Source organism: Apodemus sylvaticus, chromosome 8, assembly GCF_947179515.1.
Source record: "Apodemus sylvaticus chromosome 8, mApoSyl1.1, whole genome shotgun sequence".
NCBI lineage: Eukaryota > Metazoa > Chordata > Mammalia > Rodentia > Muridae > Apodemus > Apodemus sylvaticus.
Genome location: NC_067479.1, coordinates 22822562 through 22838611, shown reverse-complemented (window position 1 = coordinate 22838611; position 16050 = coordinate 22822562). Strand labels below are relative to the sequence as shown.

Genomic DNA, 16050 nt, shown 5'->3' with positions numbered 1-16050 from the left:
CAGAGGAAGCATCAGTGGGAGGAGTGGTCCTTGCCTAGATGAAGGCTCAATAGATGCCCCAACAAAGGGAAATGGGGGGGAGATGGGAGTGGGTCTGGTGGAGGGGCATATACATGGAGGCAGGGGGTGGGAAGAGGGGTTGGGGTCTTAGGGGAGGGGGGAATCAGGAAAGTTCTACAATTGGAAATTTAATGAAGATGAATTCAATAAATAAAATTAAAAAAGAACAAGAACAAGAAAAAGAAAACGGGCATCAAGAGGAACTGGAGAGATGGCTCACCCATTAAAAACACTAGCTGCTCTTACAGAAATCCCAGGCTCAGTTCCCCGAACTAACACAGTATCTCACAACCACCTGTAATTCCAGTTCCAGGTAATCCAACATTCTCTTCTGTCCCTTACAGGAACTGCATACACATGGTTCACCTACCTACTCACAGGCAAAATACTCATACAAAGAAATAATAAATTAATAAATCTTTTAAAATGAATATAGAGTTAGACATTCTTTGATTCGTGGGTTTTCATGCCAATAAACCCATTCTAGGTTTAAAATATGGTACTTTTTTAAGGCACTCATTTAATACCTCTAACCAAAGAGCTCTCTGGCTTAGCAACACAATCACTGTAGAGGATCAACCACTGGCACTATTACCATCAGGCAGTTGACTGAGGTCTCTGGCTCATTGCCGCTGTTCACCATCACAGACAGTATTACACCACATAGCACTGGTCTGGGGAAAGTTTTTTAAATATGTATATATTGAACCCTTTTGTAGTATCAAAAAGTTAAAAAAAAAATCTTAAGTTAAATAGCCATACACCAGAGACCTCAATTTTTTAGTTTCTGAGGGGTGCGGGGGGTGGGGAGAGGGATGGAAACTCTCTCCAGGCAAGCAAAAATACATTCAATACAGATTTTTTGGAGTGGGGACTCCAAAAAATCACTAGAGACTTAAATACATGTTAGTAAAGAACAAATTTAAAAAAAACAAAACTGCAACCCATCTGGACCATGGCACATCAATGCAGAATGTCACAGAACTATCAGTAACAGAGACAGATCATTGCCACATGCCCCTGTGTCACTCACACTCTCAGATTAGTGCTCAAAATGTGGGGTCAGCATGAGAGATCACAGCCACTGCAGGAAAAGAGAGGGCATGCATATAAGTATTATTTCATGGATAGGCGAAACCCTGAGTATTGTCTCAGAGAAGCTAGGGGTTAGAAAAAGAGAGGTCTCTTCTTTATTATCTACATTTTTGTTGTGCCTAAGAATTTATCATACCTATGACATTTTCAAAAATAAATCATGTGTGTTTATATATACAAAACAAAAGCCACCCAGAGGAAGCACAGGAAAAAGAGGAAGGGCGAATCCTGGCTCGCTCTATCCACCTGACTCCCGGCTTCCTGTGCTCTAACCCAGCAAGCAGCTGGTTTCTGTAATTTCCCAGTCAGAGTGGCACTAGGCCTTCTTTGGAAAGAAGGAACTTCAAAGGCTGGTGACAGTGCTGCAAACAGTCCCTGCATCAGTGAGACAGCTGTTCCTGTCCAATGCTCACCAGGACCTTAAGGCCTTCACGGACCAAACTTTTACATTGGGCAAATCTCGCATCTACTACGGTGTTCCTTCACACTTAAAGGGGTCATTTACTTCGTCACAGTGCCCTTATACAACAGCGGCTGCAAAGACTGAAATTAAAGAGAAACATTGTGAAAGATTTGTCTTCTGAAATGACTATCAGATTGCCTGTTATGTATTCTTGGCAATAAAAAGAGAAAAGCCTGGCCCGGATGGAAATGTACTTGGTGATATCTAATGGTCTAAGGGCATTGCTCACTGTCCATCAGTCCCACAGCATGGTGGGAAACACTCGTAGTATTTCCAAAACTCCTTAAATGAAATTAGAACAGTATTCCAGCCAACCCATGCCAAGGAGTCACGGGGAGTAATTAAAGGAGTGATTGTTTTATTCTTTAGTGTTTAATAGAATACATAACAAGTCACATAATCAATGATTCATTACTTCACGCACAGCAGGGAAACCAGTTCTGAGTGTTTCCATTACACAACTGGTGGTGAATAGAAGAAATGAGAGAGCAATTGAATGGATAAAGACAATTTCAAAGTCTGAGGACCTCTGAAAAGATTTCATCCATATGTTTTTGTTTCCTTTTTGATATAGAGGGGTTTTTAATCTTGGGTCTATGTTGTATTAGAAAAGGGTGATACTATATTTTTCCATGTCCCCTTAGATTTTAAGAAACAGCCCAAAGATATGTATCACTTAGCAAATAACATTTTCAACATGTCAGAATCCAAATAATTATTACAAACAGCAATTTTTTTCAAATGCCCAGAAAATTTAATTTACATGTTCAAAATGTATAACCATGATGAATGTTTCAATCCTTTGTCATCAAATGGATACTAATGGTGGGTAATGAATGAGTGTATATTGTTTATATTCAATAGTTATAGCAAAGTTTACATGGCTATGAAGTCACAAAGACAGTTGTATAGCAGTTTACATTACAATTGATGTTTGCACACCTCAAAACACATTTTAAATAAACAAAACTGGCTTGGAAAAACATTATAAAATAAAGTGGCATTCTTGGTCAACTGGTCAACCCTCCTACCATCCAACAGTGGAGGTCTTCTGCTAGGATTCTTCCATCCTTGTTTAATGCACCCTGGAGAGAATCTAAATCCTCCAGTATTAATATTTTGAGATGTGTACTGTTCAAAACTGTCACAAAGAAAAGTTAGCTACAACACAACCAACCTACTTCCCGGTGTGTGAAAACTGCTTCCAAGTACTGTAGACTCGGAGAATAAGAACACCGTTATTTACTCATTACTTGAGAAAGAGAGACTTAAGTTATTCAAACTATTCAGATTGTAAAAGATTTGTAGTGAGGGAAAACATAATAAAAATTTCAAGCAAAGACATAACTAAGAGTTTTACAATAAAAATACCAAATTTACTATTTTTAAAACATGTCAGTTTTATGGTACTTGTAATTTTAGACTGTAAAAGAAATTCTTAAGGAATTAACTTCCTTCACTCAATATTTTTCTGAATATCTATATAGTTTATTTTACATATAGGAGTACAAAAATGATTTGAATACTAGATTGGAATTTACCATAATATGAATAGTTAAAAAACTATCAAAGCTTCATTATACATGGCTTTAATGTAATAACAACATTCATCGAAACTACAATAGAGATTAGATCATGTTGTAAGCACTGCCAGGTTTCTCTGGGTATTTGCACAACATATATTTCCTCAGAGAAGCAGCAGGCAAACATATATGTGATTCTGCTTTGAAAAAGAAGACAACTTGGGCTAGTATTATCACTTTGCTAGCAATTGAAAAAAAAACAAATAAGAAACACTAGAATAAAAACAGTATTAAAAGGGGGGAAATTTCTCACACCTTCAAGAAATATTTTCCATTACATGTTTGAAAATTTAGAATGAACGTGGGATTGTAATCCACGCATATTAAAAAAACAGACATGTCAACCATCTGATAAACAAGCATGAAACCTGGTACCTGTTTTGCTTTTTGTTTTTTTCTTTTACAATCACAATGACTGTCAACACTTCTTTTTAAAAGCTACTACTTATTAAACCTAATGTCATTCCATTATTTATGAGCATCAAATGGTAATTTGATCAACATATGCAAATGGTCGCCTCTCCAAGATAGATTAATGCAGTCATGAATATCTGAACAGTTTAGAACATTCTTCTGGGTCATTTCAAAGATACTGTGGGGACCTCTGTTCTGTTTGGTACAGTCATCAAATTCATGGGTGCTGACCAATATTTCAGAACATGTTTATAAGCCTGAAAGATTTCTTCTACAACCCTTGCCCCACCATCCTGACTCAGTCACACATTCCTATCATAGAATAAGATGACTGCTCAGACTTAACTTGGGGCTAAAATGCACACAGTTTCCATGCATTGGCACCAACAGCAGAGGGCACAGCCACTTCTAGGAAGAAGTCCAAGTACTGTCCCTAACACTAATGTCCCAATCTTTAAAATAACAGACGAGCCAGGGTGTGGTGGAGGGTACAGGGACGTCTGTGTGCTAGTGAGACAGCTGAAGATAGTTGTCCAAGCTACCATTCCTAAGACTTATATGCAGACAAAACTTCAACGCTTCAGCAGTTTCTCCTGGCTCCTAGAGTCACGAAGATCTGACAAGGGGGGTCAGAATCAGAACTTCTGTCTTGTCATCTGCCGGTGTATTTTGATCTGTCCTAAAGATGTTTTTAATTGGACACATTTCTTTGTTAAGCAAACTAACACTGTTCCGTGGCATGGAGAAATCTGACTCTCACGCTTGAAACAAAGGTTCAGAGCCATTACCTGATTCCACAGCCTAAGAACAAGGTCAGCGCTGAAGTAGGCACAACTTCCTGGGTCCCTGCTTCCCTTTCTTTAAAACTGCAGACTTTGTACATGAAGTTAACTTTTCTCTAATAATTATAACAACAACAACAACAACAACAAAAGAACTTAAATCCCTACCAATTAAAGTGAAAACACTATTGGATTAAATATATGGATAGCTTGAATACGAGTGGACAGCTAACTGACATTACGATTAGTATACAACTAACATCCCAGCAAAACTGTACGGAGCAAGCCCAGCTTCAGAGTTGTGAATGCTTTCCTGACCCAAATTCACAGGTAAGGATGTGAGAAACTCACCAAACACGTTGCTTTTTTTTTTTTTATATACACCATCAAATGCAAGTTACCAGGGATAAATATAGGGAATTTATACCATCAGTAGATGAATTAAAAAACTAAATGATTTGTGTAAAATGTTTATAAATGGTATGTACAGACTGGATCACAGGAGTCTGACAATACAGCCGTCCCGATTCGTAACATCTGTCGTGGACATGATGAGATATACAGTACAAGGTTTTAATAAACAAGGAAAAAATAGCGCTAATTGGGACACTTAAAATGGCTCTTACAAAACCCTTAAAAACATATTTCAGAGTAAGATAATGAAACAAACACACACACCAATAAAAAGGCTTCTCTGTAATCACAGATTATCCAAAGGCTGCCTCTCAGCAAGAAGCATCCGGATTCACCTCCTTTTGGCTGTGGGGTACACAGAATACACGCTGGGAATTCATTCCACGTGAGAGTAAAGGCAATAAGGCGACCAGGTCTCCCGTTTCTGTTGCGTTCACCTAGAACACCGTGATACTGCTTGGCTCACACTCAAGTATTTATTTGCCTTCATTTATAAACATTCCACTTCACAGCTATCTGTGGATGGGCAGCACCGGGGGCTCCCACTGATCTTCAGCTCCGTCGCTTGAGCAGATTCCACTGCAACAACGTCAAAAAGAAAGAAAGAAAGAGCGAGCGAGCGTTGTTCTGGTTTTCAGAACTGCCCAGCAGCCCACACTTGCTGGGCTTGCAGAAAACAGCACTTTAAAAATACTACTAAGGATAATAATAAGAGATCTTAAGTCTAAGTAACTAAAACCAAACTTATTTTTGCTTAAGTAAATAGGCTATAAATGGGGAAATATCATCGACAAGAAAATAAATGTTCAAATCACTAGAACTCTACTAGGTAACTCTTTGGTTAGGTTATACAAGTATTAGCAACTAAGTTTAGGACTCAAAAGAGCTCGGTAGACTTCCAGCTGAAGATGGGTCTTTTACTAATCTTGATAAAAAATCTAAGTTGACACGTACTGGTTCATATTTTTTTAAATGTGCACATACTCAAATGGATTATACAAACTTCCAACTTTCAAATAATAAATGAGTGTGTCCCCTCCTCCCTCCCGCCCTTCCTCCCCTCTTTCTTCCCTCCCTACCCCTCCCACAGTCTAGACCTAAGTAAGTGCTGTCTGACCCCACTAGCCACCCCTGTGTTGGGTCACTGCCTGGTGAGGCCTGGGCAGCATGACCCCAGCCCCCTGCCTGCTCCTAGCCTAGAAGTATTGCCTTAACCAACAAAACCTAAAGCTCAGGCAAACAGCTGAAGAGAAAGGGCGCCTCTGCAGGCAGGAGGATTGCTTTCTACAATTTTAAGCCACAGGAGCTCTACTGTGGGGGGCGGGGGGGGGGATAGATAGAACTTCCCCTTGTTGTCAGAACTAGAATTTACTTCTACCTGTAACTTTAAAAAAAAATCACTTTATTTACAGTCTCTGAACTGCCTCCATGGGGTCTTAATTCCAGCCTACGGTCTTCCATTCAATTGTCTAAAACTATCTTTCTAATGAGGATCAAGTCTGTTACAACCTTCTAAAACACTGTCTCCACACGGCACTCTCAGTTCTGATCTCTGAAACCGCTAAGGAGTCAAAAGGTTTAAGATTTCAACGACTCTTCCACACTGCACGCCGGACACCGTGCAATCGGGTTCTGAACAATTCAGTCATTCCCGGGTACTTGGTGACTGCGCCCCGCACTGTCCCACTAGATCACGACAATCTGAGGGAAGGGTGGTTGGAGGTCAGGAGTAGAGGAAGCATGGGTGAAGGGCTACATCTGAGCTCTCTCTCGGTTGGTGGGGTCCAAAGAAGAAGGCCAGAGGATTTCTGGCTGCAGATTCCCAAGTGGGGTGCAGACGGGTTTGGGTGAGTTACTGGGGAACCTGAGGGCGGGGGGGGGGCAGGAATCGGGAAGCAGGGAGAAAGCGAGGGCATCTATTATCCTGTCCCCCCGCGGGGAGGAAGGGAAGTGGGCACGGGAGTGGAGAGGGGCTGGCGTGGGGAGCTCACTCCCTGCAGAAGACGTACTCGGTGTAGCTGGTCCAGATCTTGTCCTCGCTCTGGTCGGTGCTGCTAGCAAAGGCGCAGGTGCCCGTGGAGCTGCACGCCACCATGTGGAAGCCCGACTCGGACAGCTTATCGAAGGCCTGCTCAAGGAAGTTGAACTTGAGGTAATAGCGCGAGGTGTAGCGCTCCGGGGGCCTGTCGGGGTCCCGGCTCTCATTCAGGGTGTCCCCAAACACTTCCTTGGCCAGCGACGTCTTGCCGCACACGGTGATGCGCGCCACCCGCCGGAATTTGGCGTCCGCCTGAGCGTCGCGCCCGATGGTGTAAGAGCCGCGGTAGCCGATGGTGATGTAGCCGGAGCGCCGGCTGCCGTCCAAAGACTGGGACGGCGTGAGCAGCGGACCCGCCGCGCCCCCGGACGGGCTGCGGCTAGCCAGCTCCAGCGTGGGCGACGGCGCCCCGGCCGAGGCGCCCTCCTGCGACTCGGGCTCCGCGGAGCCCAGCGGCAGCAGCTCGTCTCCCAGCGAGCCCTCCTTGTGCACCCCGCGGCGCGAGTGCGGCGGCGGTGGCCCCGGGCCGGGCTGCTGGGGCGCCCCGAGACGACGCACGAGCTCCGGCAGCTCGAAGTACTCGGCCTCCCGCTGCAGCCGGCTACGCTCCGGGAAGTAGTCGGGCAGCACGAGCTGCAAGTCCCGCAGGTAATCCAGGATGTAGCGGAAGAGGAAGCCGTCCCGGTCCAGAAAGAAGCGGCCTTTACTGTCCCGGGCCAGCTCCTGCGGCTGCTGCTGCGTGAACATACGCCAGAGCAGCGAGTCGGGCACGGACACCACGGTGCAGCGCCGGGTCACATACACCTGCCCTCCCACGTTCAGCTCCACGATGTCCGGGAAGAGCGGCGGCTCCGCCGAGGACGACGACGAGCCGCTGCCACCTCCGCCTCCGCCCCCGTTGGGTAATCCTCGGGTGCTGTCCGCCAAAGCCATGGCCAAAAAGAGGTGGCCCGGAAGGGGCAAGTGGCAGGGAGCCGGGTCGCGATCAGAAGCCTCAGCGGGCTCTTATAAGCCGGGAGCCCTGCGCTCAGGCGGCGGCCGGCCACCGAGAGCCGCGCGGTGCGAGCGCGCAGCAGTGCGCCCACGAGAGCCCCGGTGCGCTGCGCCCGCCTCGCCCGCGCGCTCCAGGCGAGTGGCGGGTCGGGGCCCGCGCGCAGCTTAAGTAGAGCCGCCCGCTCGGGCGCCGCGGCGCGCAGGAGGCGTGGGCGACTGCGGAGCCGCTGAGCTTGCTCCCGGGGCGGGGAGGGTTGGGGCGGGGTGGGAGTGGGGGAGGAGGAGCGGGGAATGTATTTGCATGCTAAACGCTGACGCGGCTCGGGGCTGCAGGCTCCACCCTGACCCGCACGCTCCGGGGGGCAACCCGACTGTCACCGCCCGCCCGCCCACCCACCCGCTCCCGGCTCAGCTACTCTTCCTCTTCCGCAGTGACTCGGAGCCTCTGGGCGCTTCCCCAGGAGGCTGTACACTAGAGCGATCATCTTGTGTCCCCCCACCTCCCCTCCTGCCGCCCTTCTCGGCTGACCGCAGCCCTCACCCGGGGACTCCAGAAGGGGTTGGAAACTTTCTAGCAGAGTAGAAAAGCTTGGTTGCCTGCGGCTAGCGCCCTCTAGACCCACCGGCTTCTAACAGTGCAGAGCACTGCTGTAGAGCCATCCCCGGGTCTCTGGAAGTTCTGAAGGGACGCAGGGGTCCTCCAACCCCAGAGCACCCAAAGGTTTTTCACGTGACTGCCTTATAGCCTCGAAAAATCCCTAGAAACCACAAGAGAATGCTTCGCGAAAATGCTCTGTTAGAATATTTTGCAAGAGCATAAAGTCTTTGGTTAGGAAACCTCAACATAGTACTGCAGTGTGCAGAAATGACTTGGAGAGGAAGTTGGGTGGGCACAAAAAGGGGCGGGGCTTATACCGTGTCGCCTTGAAAGCTAATAAGCGCCTCTAAGAGCGGGATGTGAGACCTCCGGTTCATTTCAGCCATCTGTAAATCGCACCAGAAAATTCCAATCTAATATTTTCTTTTACTAATTTCATTAGTACTTAATTATTTTATTAAAGTTCTACTAATATTTTATTTGTTCCTTAAAATTTCAGTTCGCGTTACAAAAAAAATGGACTCTCAGCCCCTGCATAGCTTTTTTCAAGGTCCAGCCGCCCGTGTCTTCCTCCTCCCTGCACCCCTCTCTTCTGTACTTTTCAAGTCCGTCCACCAGAAAAGAAGCTGTGTAAGGCTGAAGGCCCTTTAGGGCCAGCCATGCTGTCTATGGTCTCCTACTTGCTCAGCGTTTGGAGTCATGCACAGAATTCTGCCCCTGCCAGGGAAAGCCTTCCATGCTTGCCCAGAGGAATGAGACAGGTTGCTCTTCAAATTTCCATCTTTGCACTTGGCACATTCTGAAATCTCAAATTTGTGAGTTGTTATCTGATCTTGGTTAAAAAAAAAGAAAGAAAGAAAGAAAGAAAAGAAACAAACAAACAAAAAAAGTAGGTAAGGGATCCAAGAAGCCCGAAATAGAGGAGGCTCTGAGAAGCCAGTAGGTTAAAAAATGCCCTTATTCAATGCTGGACATCAGGCTGTGGAGAATTCAAGGCTGAAGAGGCACGTTTCCTTTAGAGCAGCCAAGAGGCAAAGGGTTGGCCATCTGAACAGTTATCAGTTCACTTTGAAGGGCAGGCTGTCAATCACAATAAGCCCAGAAAGATCTTTGTCTTGATAATGATGTCTACCCTTTGTGCGACTGTCCAGTGAGCTTCAGAGTCTCCTCACGAGTGGCTGTCATTTCCATTTCTGAAATGTTTATGTCTGCCACGCAGTGACCGCACTCGTGTCACAGAGCTGAAATAAGATTGGGCCCCAGAGCAGCCTAATTGCAGGCACAGATTTTTGATACTGAATGTATTTCGCCATGTTTGTACTGTTCCTTGGGATAAATGATACATGGCAGGAAAGTTCCCATGTCCCGATGCTGAATGTGATATGTCAGCGTCTCAGGCCTGACGAAACTGCCACTTTTCTGTAAGTCCAAGAAAAGACTTTGGTGTCACTTTGGCACAATTGGGTCATTACTTTTGTTCATTGCTTCAGTCCATGCTGCCTTGTCTCTCTTCAAGATCCTTCCTAAGAAGTCTTAGGGATGTCACTACCTCTCCACCGTCCCTCAGGACCAAGCCCACATCACCTCATCATCACATCAGATCACTGCCTGGACCTCCAAACTGCCTCTACCATGGCCCCCCATCACTCTTCTATCACTAGACCAAAGAGGAGGATCCAGTCACACCCTACATCGGGTGCTTCTTCCCACGCCACACAAGATAAAACCAAAGTCCTTCTAATGACATGACAGACGCATGCTTGTTTCTGACCCACACATTTCTGGCCCATCCCACAATGCTTTGCAAAGAGTGGGCGGGGTTCTCGGGCCACTGACTCTTCCTTATCGTCCCCCACACTGTCTGCTCTTCTCCTCCCTCCTTCCCCAGGTTCCCTTTGTCTGTTACCCTGGTTAATGTAGCACAACTGTAGTCCAACAGCTTTCCTTCCCTGTTCTCTCTGTATTACGTCTCCTTCCCTGTATTAGAATGTAAGAACCAGAGAGGTCAGGCGTGTTTGTCAGCCTCACTCATTACTATATTCCTAATATCTAGAACACAGCTGGGGCTCTATAATCATTTGATAAATGCATTGCTCGTTCACTTATTTCATCTGTATTCATTCAAGGTTGACCACCGTGTTCCAGGAAGTGTGTTCAAAATAATCACTGCGGTCTTAGAGCTTATACCACACACACACACACACACCACACACACACATACCACACAGACACACACCACACACACAGACACACACACACACACTGTTTAGATAATAATAAACATCCACATGCAAAAAAATAAATAAAAACCCTAATTCATGAAATGAAATCCAGAGACAAATGTGAAGGTCACGCCTAACGTAGAGTCTCTGCGGAAGGCAGCTCTGAAAACGACGCTGGAACTGAGAAGAGCCGCTGCACGTTCGAGAACAGTTAGCGTTCTAGACAGATGTCAGACAAGTCCGAGGGTCTGGGTTAGGAACGCACTTGTCTCACAGAGCAAGTTTATGCGGTGCCATCTGCTTGTGCCCTATAAGCAGCAAAGCGCCCTTAATGTCCTCACTGAGTGCAATTGAGAGCGAGGGGTGGCGTGTGCCTAAGGCAGGCGGCAGGCAGCAGGCGGCAGGCAGCCATCTTTCTCTGCCTCTTGAAATGTCGAGCCACATCTTGATTTGTCCACCACAAGCTACTTCCTGCAGAAGAGTCGTAGGCATGTTCCATTGAAGCCAGGTTGTATGAAAGACATTCATGAATTAAACTGAGACTCCAGACACGATTCTTTGAGAATAGTTTTCTGGTTGACTTTGTACCTTTTGATTCTTGCCTATTGGTTAGTATCACAAAACTTAATAAGTTTAATGCTTGGATCTGTGGGCCTGGGTGTGTTCCGGGGAAGTGGGTCGTAGCTCTTTTGATCATTCAGGATGGTAAATATGCCCAGTTGGACGGAGAACCAGAAAGACTTAGAAAAGCCTCATCCCCATGTCTAGGCTCAACCCGTTTGTTCTTCAGCAAAGGATACATTGATGTCTACTCTTCTTTTTCACGTGACTCTGCACTTTGCTGAGAGAGAACGCGCCTTGCCAGAACTTGGACCTTTGAAATTAAAGCATAAGACACTAGGAGCCCCTGTAGATGGAGTTCTAATCTTATCCCTACCTACCACCTGCTTTCCCAACCAGCAGTCCCCACCCCACCTTACCCCCACTGCCAGCCCTTGGAGAACGCTCCTCAGTGAGTAGGGGAAAGGAACTTTAGAGAAAACACAAAGCTAAAAGGCAAGGAGTAGCAGGAGCGGGGTGAGGTGAGTGCCTCAAATCACTGAGTGGACTTAATATATGTGAAAATGATCAGTAAGCTGTAAAACACCGTTCAAGTGTCAGAATCATTATTTCCCACCACTTATCATGGTGCCCGACAAGTCTGCTCAATAAATACCGAATGCATAAATGAATGGCGGAGACATTAAAATGGATGCTGTGAGGAAAGAGCGGAGAGACAGGACCAGAAATTGTCCTGAACAAATGTTTGGTGTATTTATCATCCTCCCAATATGTGTAAATCTTTTCTGTTCTGTGAAAAATCATTGCCTTTTACATTGGGAGGAAGAGAAGAATTGGGTGTGGGGATTAATTAAATAGCATTGGGTTTAAGTAAATTAGGAAACATCGATCTTAATTAAGATTTGGTTTAAAATGCAGGAATATCTAATCTTCAAAGAGAGAAGATTATGGGAAAGGCATTGCGGAATTACAAGGAAACAAAAAGTATCCCAATACTATAACATAATCACTGTGGGTCGGAGTTTTTATATTTAATATTTTATATTTAATAGGACCAAAGAGAGAATGGGACTGTCAGATTGTTGTTTTTAATTTTTATTTCCATATCTTTAGGAGCAATATTTAAAATTTTCTCAGAAAACATTGATACAATAGTATCTCACCACACACACACATCAGCCCCGTTTATGTAGCAATGCAGACATGGGCTCATTTAATTGCTACAGTAGCACTATCCTATTATAGCACTCTGAGAAGCCAACTTGGGGATAATAAACAGTTAAAAGAGAAAGAGGCTCATTTCTTTCCCCTGGATCACACAGTACATAAGTAGTGGAGTCTGGCTTTAGACTCTGAGTCTCAAAGCATTTGACTGAGCGCTTTATTTGTACTAAGCTGTCATTTCTATTACTTTGCAGATGAGAGACTCAAGGCAAAGGCGCGGGAACAGGCAACTTGAAACAGTCTTGGTGCAGCTCCACAGCTCTGCTGCAGGTGGTGGGATGTTCAAAAACCTGGGTGTTGGTGCCCTGCAGTTTGGTTTCCAGTGTAGCCCCTGTGGAAGGATAGGAGTAGGAGTTAGGCCCTTGGCTTTCACTCCTTCTACCCATGAAACAGTCCTCCTCGGTCCACATTATCCAGATCCACAGGTAGAGGAGAGACACCATTGTCCAGGCTCTGTCTTGTATGACAATGTGATTTATCTCTGGTGCTCTCCTGTACCACCGTAGTTTGCAAAGCACTGAACTCTGGGAGTGTTGATTTGATTTTATTCTGATCTCATTAACTCCAGACAAGGATAAAGGGTCTGTGAAACTGCTGAGATCCAGGTTCTGGTCTTCAAAAGCAAGCGGCATCCGCTGGTCTTTGGGGCTCATAAAAATGAAAAAAAAAAAAAAGATTTGACTTGTGGCTTTAAATATCAAACTTGGCACCAGAAAAACTGAACTTCCCCCTCTCTTTTACACACACACACACACACACACACACGTGATTCAGGGATTTCGGACCAAGTGCTTTTTACATATTGGGAGGAATCATCAACCCTGGCTATAAATGAGGAAAATTAATCTTCCAAAGCTTAGGTGACTTAAAAAGCCCTTGGGTAGCATTGGAGTACAAATTGCATCTCTGGGAGCTGAGATTAAGCCCTGAGCAAGACCTCCTGACTTTGTTGTTGTTGTTGTTGTTGTTGTTGATGATGATGATGATGATGATGATGTTGTTGGGTGTTGGGTATTAGGTATTGGTGTTGGGTGTTGTTTTGTCTTGTTTTATATCCACTATATAGTGTTAACTTCCACAAGGACAATTCTTTGAGCTACAGTGTTTGCCTCCTGAACCTTCCCCTTTATCCACATTTCTCCCACCCCTGTGTTCTCCTTCCTGCCTATGTCTACCTCTTTTCATGTCAAATACCTAATTAATAATTTTATGTACCTAAAAACATCTAGATCTCGCAACTGACAACCAATGTAGGATGTTTGTCTCTCTGAGTATGGCTTCATTCCATTTAAATTGATGATCATCCATTGCCAGACTCTGTCCTTCAGTGCTTGGTACACTCAACAGCCATGTCAACTCTCACAATTGAGTGATGCTCAGAACAGTCGCCCTGGAGCCCACACACTTATCTGAGAGAAGCTGGAATTACATCTGGTTAGGACATTCCTTCAAAGGCCTTTTACACACAGACGTTGTGCTGTTGCTTCACACTCAGTGTGGTGTGGGGTCGATCTCTTTTTTACAAGACTCTAAAACAGGGCACCTCACTGCAAGACAAGTCTGTATACACCCAAAATAAGCAAGAACAAAGGCAATTCTGTGCGTCTGAAGTCCAGGGGATAGTTGTGAGGTAGTCACCTTTTGACACTGGGTTTTAGAGATCTCCCCCCTGGAATTCTCTGACATGCTGAGTAAGATAGAGTTTAAGTTACTCAAAAAAGAAAGAGGAAGCGCTGATTCGGCTGCTGAGTTAATATGTGGTTCCAGAAAGTCTGCATATTTCATTGTGAGGTTTGGATGAGAAGCCAAGCCACTGGCTAGACTATAATGGTTAACATTTTATGTAATTGTACAATCATTTGTTTGGTATAATTATGGATGGAAAAATCCTTTCCCTAAGTTGCTCTCCAGTTAACTACAGAAATGTGCCATCATGTTTTACAATGAAAGAAATGGCCTTAAAGGATGCTAAAGCTTCAACTTATATTATACAGCATGACTTACCCTAAGAAAATATGTGGAGAGTTTTTCGACAGTCAAGTATTGATAAGAAAAGCATTTACTGGGCTGGAGAGATGGCTCAGCAGTTAAAAGCACTGACTGCTCTTCCAGAGGTTCTGAGTTCAAATCCCAGAAACCACATGGTAGCTCACAACCATCTGTAATGAGATCTGATGTCCTCTTTTGAGGTGTCTGGAGACAACTACAGTGTACTTACATATATAATAAATAAATAAATCTTTAAAAAAGAAAAAAGAAAAAAGCATTTACTTTTCAATTCGCTGATTCTTATTCTGGATTTATTTAAAGTCTAAACTATTAAAAAATGTTTAAATATTCTCAATTATGTTGCATGTTAAATTTGAGCAAAAGTGTTCATCTTAACAGACTCGTGAGATAATGCAAAGTGTTTAATTCCACTCGTGAAAACAACATCAGAAGTCTTGACAAACCAAAAAACGATGGCTTTCTTTCTGCCTAATCTGGGAACCTTGGCCAGGAGATGATGAAGAATTGATCTTCCAGGTAGCAAAAGTACCCTCCCAAGCAACTGTGGGTTTTCCACATTACAGGCAAGTTGTCATGGCTCCAACAGAGAAAGAATGCACGTTCCTGCTGCAAAGGAAACTAACTTCTGATGGCTGCAGCAGATGCTACTGGATGGGAGCCAGCAATTCAGGAGAGCATTGGCTGTCCTCACATGTGGCCAATAACCATCTGAATATTTATGAAGTACACGCTATGAGCCCAGTCTGCTGGAAGTCATGAATGGACTACCATGAGTCCTTGGCCCATAAGAATATTAGGCAGGCCTGATGGTTCAATGGGTAAGGATGCCCGCCAACTACCCTGACAATCTTAATTTGATTCCCAGAAACCATGTGCCAGAAGGAAAGAACTAACTCCTAAAAGTTGACCTCTGATGTGAGAGCCTTGGTCTGACAACATGAGAACTCTGAAACTCTCTCTCTCTCTCACTCTCTCTCTCTCTCCCTCTCTCATACACACACACACACACACACACACACACAATCATAGGGAAGAAAGTTACCTCCCTGTAAATCAAGGACATATGATCCAAGACTTTGTAAGTGCATTAAACCACTAAAATGTAGTGCCTGTACAGTGATACACATACCGTATATAACAGTATATATATATATATTATATGCTGTTATTAACACCATGTTATTAACAGACACACACACACACACACACACACACTATATATATATATATATATATATATATATATATATATATATATATATATATATATATATATATATGCGCCAGTGTGGTATATGCAGATGCGCATGTTCATGTATGTGTTTTCATATGTGTGCATATGTTCATGTGTGTGCAGTGGTATGTACTCATGTGTATATGTGAGTATCTTGCTCTATTACACCTCACTGCTTGAGAATCTCCCTCTGAACCTGGAGCTCACTCATCGGCTGGACCAGCTGATCAGAAAGCTCCAGGGATCCTCCCAGCCCTACAGCCCCAGCACCAGGACTGTAGACAGAAGCCATCAACAAGCTCGGCTCTGGATGTGCGTGCCAGGGGTCTGGATCCAAGTCAGCATGTTTGCACCCAAGC

At 44.6% G+C, this 16050-nt stretch overlaps 1 protein-coding gene across 1 annotated transcript; it reads right to left on the bottom strand.

Moving 5' to 3' along the window:
* Positions 1-6697: 6697 nt before the first annotated feature.
* On the bottom strand, positions 6698-8016 carry Kctd12 (potassium channel tetramerization domain containing 12). Its single transcript, XM_052190771.1, has one exon. The coding sequence runs from the start codon at positions 7780-7782 to the stop codon at positions 6799-6801; it is 984 nt and encodes a 327-aa protein (XP_052046731.1). The 5' UTR covers positions 7783-8016; the 3' UTR covers positions 6698-6798.
* Positions 8017-16050: the final 8034 nt, after the last annotated feature.